This window comes from Trifolium pratense, linkage group LG6 (genome assembly GCF_020283565.1).
Source record: "Trifolium pratense cultivar HEN17-A07 linkage group LG6, ARS_RC_1.1, whole genome shotgun sequence".
NCBI classification, from domain to species: Eukaryota; Viridiplantae; Streptophyta; class Magnoliopsida; order Fabales; family Fabaceae; genus Trifolium; species Trifolium pratense.
This window is the reverse complement of record NC_060064.1, coordinates 28148290-28157508: the sequence shown is the minus strand read 5'-3', so window position 1 is coordinate 28157508 and position 9219 is coordinate 28148290. Positions and strand designations below refer to the sequence as shown.

The following is a 9219-nucleotide window of genomic DNA, read 5'->3' as shown; positions in this document are numbered from 1 at the left end:
TGTTGCTTTGCTTCAAGCTTCGTGAGAAAGGAGAAAGAGATGAAAGTTGCTCAAACTATTTGGTTCAATTGAAAGAGTACAGAAATTGTGTCATCAAATCAGTTCTCGCGGTTGCGGAGATGGCGTCGGAAGGGCGAGGGTGGAGGTGATGGTCTTGGGAGAGATGATGGGGGGAGACAAAGAAAATGGTAAAGTTATTCTACCAAAAAAAAAATAAGGGTAAAATTGGAAAATAAATTAATTTGTAAGGGTAGAGGTATAATTATAGGGATAGAAAAAAAAATTCAAGAATGGGATACAACAAATATAGGTAGTGATGGTTTTTTGTTGGCTAAACATTTAGGGGTTCTTTTAAATTTTATATTTGTAACAGTTACGTCATTTAATTATATTAGATAAATAGTTTATGGATGATTTTTCTCCCGAACCCCCGCATTTTTTTCTACCCCTTGAATTTTCGTTTTTGTCCTTGGGGGTACTGCGGTTTATACGAACCGAATTTTTTTGTCATGCTAAAAAATTTCGGTTAATATAAACCGAAATATTGTGTTACAAATTTTTGTTGTTTTTATAAAAATTTTATAAAAAGACTTGTTTGTTGTTGTTTTTGCAAGCTATTCAATAGAACCACAAACACATTAATATTAGAATCTCAAGTTCAATGAACTTTGCATATATTGAAGGTAAAATAACAAAGAAAACAATCTAATTAATCTTTTTAAGTTATACATCCCCCAAGAGTAAAGCAGTATATTTATTCTCATAACACCTGTATTGGAGCTAATATACATTTTAGTTTCTCACAAAAAGAATAAATACATAATATATATTTATTATTCCAGTTGCTGCTAATTAATTAACACACAACTAGAACACTAACTTGCAGCTCAACTCTTTGAACCTGGTGCTCCTGGAGGTTGTTGTTGTTGCATATGCTGATACATGGCAGCAATCCTACTATAGGCATCCATGGTCATGGGCTGCACAAAAATTAAAATTTTCTTATTTATTATATTATACCATAATTAATCATATTTAATATTCTGTCAAAAAATATATTAAAAATATATATATTCAATGTATGGTTTTCAAATACGAGCCAAAAATTGAAAATAACAAAAATAACAAACTTTTTTTTTTGCCATGATATTACTATGAAGTTTTCACCATCGTTAATGGCGACTAATTTTCGTCGAAAAACCTGTGCGACACACTAGGTGGGTTTGCCCCTACTTGATTGTTGGTTAAACTACTCTATCTCTATTATTGTTTCGATTTATAAGTGTCAAAATTCAAATTTATCTCCACTCTCTTAAGATGTCCTACAACCTTTTTTTGGTTACAAGATGTCCTACAACCTTATCAAGATGCAAACCAATTTGTGCTTATTGACATTTCAAAGCACTATTTCGAAATAAATTTGTCATTATCCTAACATATTGAAAGGCAAAAATATATTAATCAAACAATTAATTTGAGTTGGCTGTTTACTACACCCTTATCTATAGTGTCTCTAAATTTCAGTACCTAGCCAGTTCGGCAAATATCTGGTTGCTTTCAATCACTACAAGAAAGTTGAATTTTTTTTCACACTCAATTTATTATATATAAATCTAATTTACAATTACATGATTTTCCTTTCTTTTTTTTTTTTAGTCCGGATGTGACCAACGGTCTTTTAATTAAAATCGAACGGTTCAAATTTATAATTCAATATTTTTATTTATAAGATAAAACAATTGGGTTTTTTCGACTAGTAAATCTTGATCAAACGTTTAACAATTCTGATTATGTGAAGGTGAGATCTCTTAATTGCAGAGAATCCAAAGTCATAACATGCATGTTTCCATAAAAGATCAGTGTTACTTTAATTACTAGTTTTTCTTTCTTTCTTTCTTTTCTCTAATGTTCTTTCTTAAAAGATAATAAATAAAGTTATATATAAAACGATGTACCTGTGATTGGCATCCAAAAAATGTGGAGAGAGGGTCAGCCATCCCGTTTGGTGGAGGTCCTTGAAGTCGGTCGCTACTGCCTCCGGCATCCCATGAAGCAGCCATAGGCATGAATGCAGAAGGATGGAGAATGGGCGGCATTCCAGGAATGTTAGCTCGATTCATGGTGTTCATATCCATTCCCATGCCCGGCATCCCCATGCCCATGCCCATCCCGGCCATACCCATCCCCATTCCCATGCCCATTGGATTCATCATCGACATTTGAAGTTGTTGCTGCATGGTCATCGGCATCATCATCGACGACATGTTGAATCTATTCACCATGTGCACTTGTGCTTGCAATTGTTTTAGATATTCTATCACTTCATCCAACATTGAAGCTTTATCTGTCTGTAACAAAATTTTAATCAAGTTCATATATGAAAACCATAAAATGTATACTTATAAACACTCTCAATAAAGTTCACATATATTAATTTTTTTTTATTTTCATTTATCATTATAATAGTTATAATTTTTACTAAAAGTAGTAAATGTTCTCCTTTAAATTAAATTAACCATATTTTAAGTCCATGTTTTCGTCACAAAATAAAAGTCCATGTTAGACTGGCCCTCAAATTAAATTCATGTATATTTTTGCTTTCATTTATCTTTATGTCCCCTCTATTTTGGGTGTGGCCAAAATGTTAATTGTTTGGGTGTTTATGTCATGAAAGAACATTAGGCCCTACCACTGGAAAGGGTTCTATGAGAGCAGTTGGGTGTTTCCTCACCCAACAGCCAATTGTTTCAAAGTGTCACAAAGAAGTATTGTGGATTGATTTTGTGTGGACTAAGATAGCTGAAAACAATGCACACCATATAAGCCATATGATTGGAAAATACTAATGACCATACATATTATCATATCATATCATTCATAATCTTTAGACTTCTAATACTAATATATTAAAATTGATTACCACCAAAGTTATTGATTTATCCTTATTATTTTTAATTACTTTGTAAGTTTTATGTCCTTCATTGTAATTTCACTAAAAAAATATTTAAAAAATATAGAAAGATGATATGCTTAAAAATATGAATAAAACAAATTATAGATAGGAATAAAACTGAACAATCTATACATAAAAATAGAGAGAAAAAAAAACAATAAAAAAATTATAGAAAATTTAGTCAATAACGAAAATTATAGAAATAATATAGAAAAAAATAAGAAGAAACCGTATAAAAATAGGAATATCCGCATAAAAACAGGAATATAGAAATAAAAAAATACTCTAAAAAAAATCATAAACAATATTTTTCATAAAAAAAAAAGAAACATAAACATTTTTTTTTTATAAATCTATATTTATACTATATCTATACTATTTATAAAAATGATACAAAAGTTTTCGTGTGGACTTTTCATAATATCAATAATATCCTTGCTTTTTTTTAGTAGCAACAAAAAAAAATTATTAACAAACTCACCCTAACATAAAACATTTTTTTATCTTTTATTAACAAACTCACCATAACATAAGACATATATTTCTTTTTTGGACATAAGTTAGACACAGGCATGCGAGGAACGCGCTTGCCTGACCCGCTAGTGAAACATAAAAAATATTACTACAAATTTTACTAGTAACCATTAATAATTATATAATAAAGTTAATTAGTATCAAACTTATTAAATTACCATAAATAATATTCCTAATAAAATTTCTAATTTTTAATTAAAAATATACGCGAAACCATTATTTTTCATTGAAACATAAAAAATTGAATAAATAAGTTTACAAGAAATAATTAACACAATAATTCCACTTATATTTTAACAATATTATAGAACAAATTTTTAAATATTTAATTTTAAATAAATTTTCTCCATTAATATAATGACAAACTCAAATATCGAATAAACGTCAATGTACCCGTGCAAATGCAAGAGTCTTTAAACTAATAATTGTAAAAATAATATGATCATGTTTTCATGTGAAAAACTATTTAAATTTCAAAGTTAATTAATTAGATTTTTTTTCTTTTGAAAAAGGTTAATTTGAATCTTAAGGGTAGATATTTTTGTTAATTAATAATTAGATATTATACAAACTATGTACGTAACACAAAAAAGTACGTTTTGTATACGGTACGGACAAAGCTAGTACAATATATAAGAAATTTGTTTGATGTTCAAATATAACATAGGCTAAGTCAAGTATCAAGTAGTATGATGAAAGATAGAATATAAAGAGCAAGAAGTTCCAAAAATAAAGTGGTCCAAGTGGGCAAACTTTAAATCAATCATTGGTTAAAAGTATGAAAAGATATATAGAAAAGTAATTAAAAATTTAGTCAAAAAAAAATTATTAAAAAGGACAATTGAAATTGAAACTAAAGTTTTTTTTTTTATAAATAAAATTGAAACTAAAGTTTAAAAAGCAAAAATAATTGTTTATGTATATGGAGTCGTACTTAATTACCATTAAAACAAAACATTTTGTAAAAAAAAAAATCGTTTGTATGAAATTTCTTTTTTGGTTTTCACCACTGGTATTGGGTCCACTTGACCGCCTAATCTAGTTCGGGGTTAGATCTGACATCAAGTGGTTCAGTCCACTTTCGATCACAGTGTTTGCATGAAATATTACAGTATATTTTAATGTTAGTTGCAAATTGAATAAATGAATATTATAAATAAATTGATGAACTGTTTGAATCCGTCCAATTACAATAATTCAATCAACATTCATCTAATTCATCAATTTTATTTTATTTTTTGACAAAATCTAATTCATCAATTTTGCCATCTCTAAATTTTGTAAGTGTATATCTTAAACCATTTGCATAGGGGGGGAAAGACTCCAAGAAGAAGAAAACAAAATTATAATAATGTAAATTTGGCCTTATAGTGCAGAATCATTAGAGGACCGCTAATTGAAGACTATATGAAAGTGATTGAGCCAAAAAATAAAACGTTACATCATAGCAAGTTAGAAAACATTTAATTTATCGCATCTGTCAAAAAGAAACTCCTTTCAGTTTGGGACCATTAGATACCAAATAATTGGCTCATATACCACATATAAACTATCATTATTGATTTGTCAAAATCCCACTAGCTATATAGTTGAAACTAATTAATTAATAATTAAACTTTATATATTCTATATACCTTGCTGGAATTTGGGACCAACTTTTGCAATGTCTTCATTCTTTGATTTATCTTATCCCTTCTTTTCTGAAATCCCGATAAAGAAATGAACCAATCAACAACTAATTCTTGCTTATGTAGTTATTAAAATACAATATCATATATATTATCTCTCATGAGTTGGTTAACAAAAATATTACATATTAATATATAGAACCGGAATTTAAACTCTGATATTTCTACTTATTCATCTTAAAATGTTAAATTCGAATCATTAAACTAGACTACTTGATAAAAAAAATAATTATAAACAATGTTTATAAAAGAAAAATATATATTAATATATGCTAAAGTTCATTTTGTGTGCTCACCCTTTCAGATTGGTTGTGAATAGCTGCAGCTCTACTCCTTTTTGTGGACACGGATGATTTTCGAGCTTCTCTCTTTTTCTCATCCTCGTCAGCATCCTTCCTCTAAAAAATTACATTAATTAACATAAATTAAATAATTATGGAGAAATATAATTGTGTTATTTGGACATGTGTAGTGAAAAATCTAAGAGCTAAAGAAAGACTTGAAATTGACTTTTTTCATACTAAAATTAGATAGCTAGGAGAGACATTCAAGGCTAACAAACAAGGGGCCAATCATATATATTAGATTGGTAAGGTACTATCCATTCCCTCGTATGATTACACTTTATATCCAAATATCAAATATGTATTGAGATTCTCACTTATCCAAATATGTATTGAGAATTTAGTAAAAAAAATAAAAATAAATTATGTACTGAGAATTCTCATTTAATCATAAATAATATATTAAAAATGGCAACCGGGTTCTCCCCAACTATTGGATGGTTTTAATTAAAAATCGCAAATTTCAGTCATTGATTTAAATTTATTGTAGTAGTCAACAACATGGATTAATAGATGGACGTTTCAGATCAGTGCAGAACAAAAATAAAAAGATGAATGACAGGAAAGAATCCTTAAAAATCTATATATGCAAAATATTCTTAGACATCCAATCAGTATGATGATCATGACGTGATTTGATTAAATGTATAGTATTAGGAAGCAATCAGATTATTTTCTTATAAATACATATACTGCTGATGTTGATAAATTTTATAGGTTTATAAATAATGTTTATTAATTTTTGGACCTTTCAAAATTATTCACTTCAATGATATACCCGTACATATTTAAACAAGATTAGTACTGGATTATTCATATGTAAAATTATGTAAAAGAAAACTAAATCGGGTACAATAGAAAAACTTGGCAACACAATGAAAATTTGATATCAATTTTGCTTTGTGAGAATCTTACTGTTGGTCTGCTGTGGCAAACAGAGTCATGGTCATCTACGGTGGTGGTCCTGGTGCACTGTTTTTCAGAGCTTGTATTATCCATTGATGCTACTGAAGTTGAAGTGAAACCAGTCTTACCAAATTCCCTGTCGTACGTATCTAATGTAACTTGCTGACTTTGCCTCCCAAAAGTTGCGCTGTTACTCAAACTTTGATCCCTACCGCTCCCCGCCACCTGTGCCACTCTTCCACGCTTTGCCGCAGCAAGGAGTCCACCTTCCTCGGCCACGACAGCGCTACATGACCCTACAGGTGTAGGACCACCAACCATGCATGATCCAATCCCTCCTCTGGGGATTGGATCCATTGCCTGACTTCTCTGCTCCTTTGTGATATTGGAGCAGGGAACCAGCGTATCAACAGTTAGGCCGTTGGCAGCGGCAGCGATGGCTGCTGCACGATGTGGGTCAAGCCATGGGACTAACATGTTCCCGTAGACACCACCACTGGCGAGAAAGGGTGATTTTCCACGGTGTGGAAAGCTAGTTGCTTGGTTTACTATGGACTCTAAGGTACCACTCGCACGAGCGGGCTTTTCCCATGTTTCCTTGGAGGGATTGGTTGCTGCAGTTGTTGAAGGTGGTTTAACCGGCACTTTCGGTAACCCTAAGCCATGCATAGAAATTTGTCCATTTTCCCATGTAAGTTCTGCAACATCATAGTCTAACCTGAACTCATAAAACATCACAAATCATTCATCAACACCGCGGTTATTGACATATATGTGTATGTTTGGATGGACGACGATTCTGACAAAATCCCAGTGTCACACCATAGTTTGTTGAAGTAATAAAGTGTAGGTTTTCGAAAATTACATTATCTGATTGTAATTCTGTCAAACTCAGCGTCAATCCAAACATATCACGTTCCAACCAAATTCTAAAAACTTTCACAACAAAAAAGAAATGAATAAAAAATAGGAGAGTGAACTGACATGGGAACATCAAGAGTGGCAGTTGAATTAGAGCTAGAACGAAGAGAAAGAGTTCTTGGTAGTGGTGGTGGATTTTCGTCAACATCCCAACTAGGAACACACTGACTCATTTTTAGCAAGAACTCAAAACAGTTCTATCTAACTGTGTTTTTTTGCTCTTTTTCACATGTTGGAGAAAGAATATACAGAGTTTGGAGAAAGAGAGAGTTGAAAATATTGATTGATAATTATATGATATGAATTTGATCTAGTTGTAAGGGCCCATATATTAGAGCAATGAGTGAAAGTAGCTTGTGGAGTTCATTTGGCTACGTAAATGGAAAGAATATAGTCCATATATATTGGAGTGACAAGATTTGTGTGTGGACCCAGTTCTGTTTTGTCGTTTCAATCATTTTAGATTTGTTGAGCAATGTCTTTCATACTTATACACATACTCATACATTACATAAATAGAGAAATACTGAAAAATATATCTATTAGAATCAAGAGTTGGGTTTAATGTAACTCTACAAAATCGGTTTGTAAGGCTTGTGAGCATTGTCTCTTACGTATAAATTTATGTTCAGACCAACTCGATCACACGTGGGACTTTTTATACACCCGCTCACGCTCAACACTATTAGGCTTAATTCATAAGTATAAATTGTTGGGTAATCAATGATCCATGTTATAAATGTTGACACCCGAACAAATAAATGTAGGAGTGGAGGAAAAAAATTTATATATGCGAGGGACATTAACGATTTCAATTGAGCTGATTTCTCTTTATAAGACGCTGAAATTGTTTATGTTTGTAGGAGTGGAGTTATAAATGTAGTGATGAGGAAAAAATTTTCCGACACTTTATGTTTTGCATAAAAGGTCCATTTAAATAACTAAATAAAAGTCCAACCCATAATATAAATATCAACTCTTACTAATGTCTAAATTATCTAATTAAACTAAACCGTTAATTTTGATGTATCTCAATAACATATCAAATTATTTTGAATTTGTCTAAAGTTTTACATAAATGATCTATATGATATAAAATTTCAAGAGGTTAAAACGAGATGTAAAGTGTTTTTTGTCTGTCACTATAAGTCAAATTTATTTTAAACTCAAATAATAAAGAGTAAAATTATTCTAACGAAAAAATAAAGGGTAAAATTGAAAAACAAATTAATTTATAAGGGTAGAGGTATAATTGTAGGAGTGGGAGAATTTTTTTTACTGTCACCGGAAAACTGCAGTTTTCTTGAAAAATCAGTTAGCGCGCGCGAAAAAAATGAGGTCTTGGATCAAGGCTTAGCTGATACCACTTGTTGGGTAATCAATGATCCATGTTGTATTCAATAGTAAAGCTTGCCTTATATAGGCTTACAAAGTTGGGCCAAGCCCAATCAATCTAGGCCCAAAAGAGCTTCCTAACATAAATGGTGGATGACCCGATAACAAGTGGTCCAACGAATCTTGAAGAAGCTTTGAGCCTTTGATATTATTTTAGAGCTAACATTTGCACATAACTCAACCCTATAAAACCGAGTTGTATGGTAAGGATTACATCTTACTTCTAAACCTATGTTCAGTCCAACTCACAATCGATATAGGACTTCTTAACAATATTTAACAAATATATAAGCAAAATACACTAAATTCATTTATCATATTTATTTGTTACACTTCAATGATTTATTTAACAAATATATATTACACACACACATATATATATATATATATATATATATATATATATATATATATATATATATATATATATATATATATCTTTTTCCTCATTTTTTATTAATAAAATGTTAAGATGGCA

General features: G+C 30.5%; 1 protein-coding gene across 1 annotated transcript; it reads right to left on the bottom strand.

The window, feature by feature from the left end:
* Positions 1 to 644: 644 nt before the first annotated feature.
* On the bottom strand, positions 645 to 7896 carry LOC123888629 (transcription factor UNE10). The gene is made up of 6 exons (XM_045937723.1): positions 7410 to 7896; positions 6435 to 7143; positions 5472 to 5573; positions 5122 to 5187; positions 1956 to 2348; positions 645 to 980 (listed from the first exon to the last, which is right to left on the bottom strand). The coding sequence occupies exons 1-6, from the start codon at positions 7517 to 7519 to the stop codon at positions 888 to 890; spliced, it is 1473 nt and encodes a 490-aa protein (XP_045793679.1). The 5' UTR covers positions 7520 to 7896; the 3' UTR covers positions 645 to 887.
* Between the last annotated feature and the right edge of the window lie 1323 nt (positions 7897 to 9219).

What these genes read in the sequence shown, in the direction of transcription:
- LOC123888629 (XM_045937723.1), bottom strand. Translation starts at nt 7,519, where the DNA reads ATGAGTCAGTGTGTTCCTAGTTGGGATGTTGACGAAAATCCACCACCA. An exon ending in GCCACTCTTGATGTTCCCAT is followed by an intron (nt 7,144 to 7,409) that starts GTCAGTTCACTC and finishes TTATGAGTTCAG; the next exon opens with GTTAGACTATGATGTTGCAG. An exon ending in TTTGCCACAGCAGACCAACA is followed by an intron (nt 5,574 to 6,434) that starts GTAAGATTCTCA and finishes GTAATTTTTTAG; the next exon opens with AGGAAGGATGCTGACGAGGA.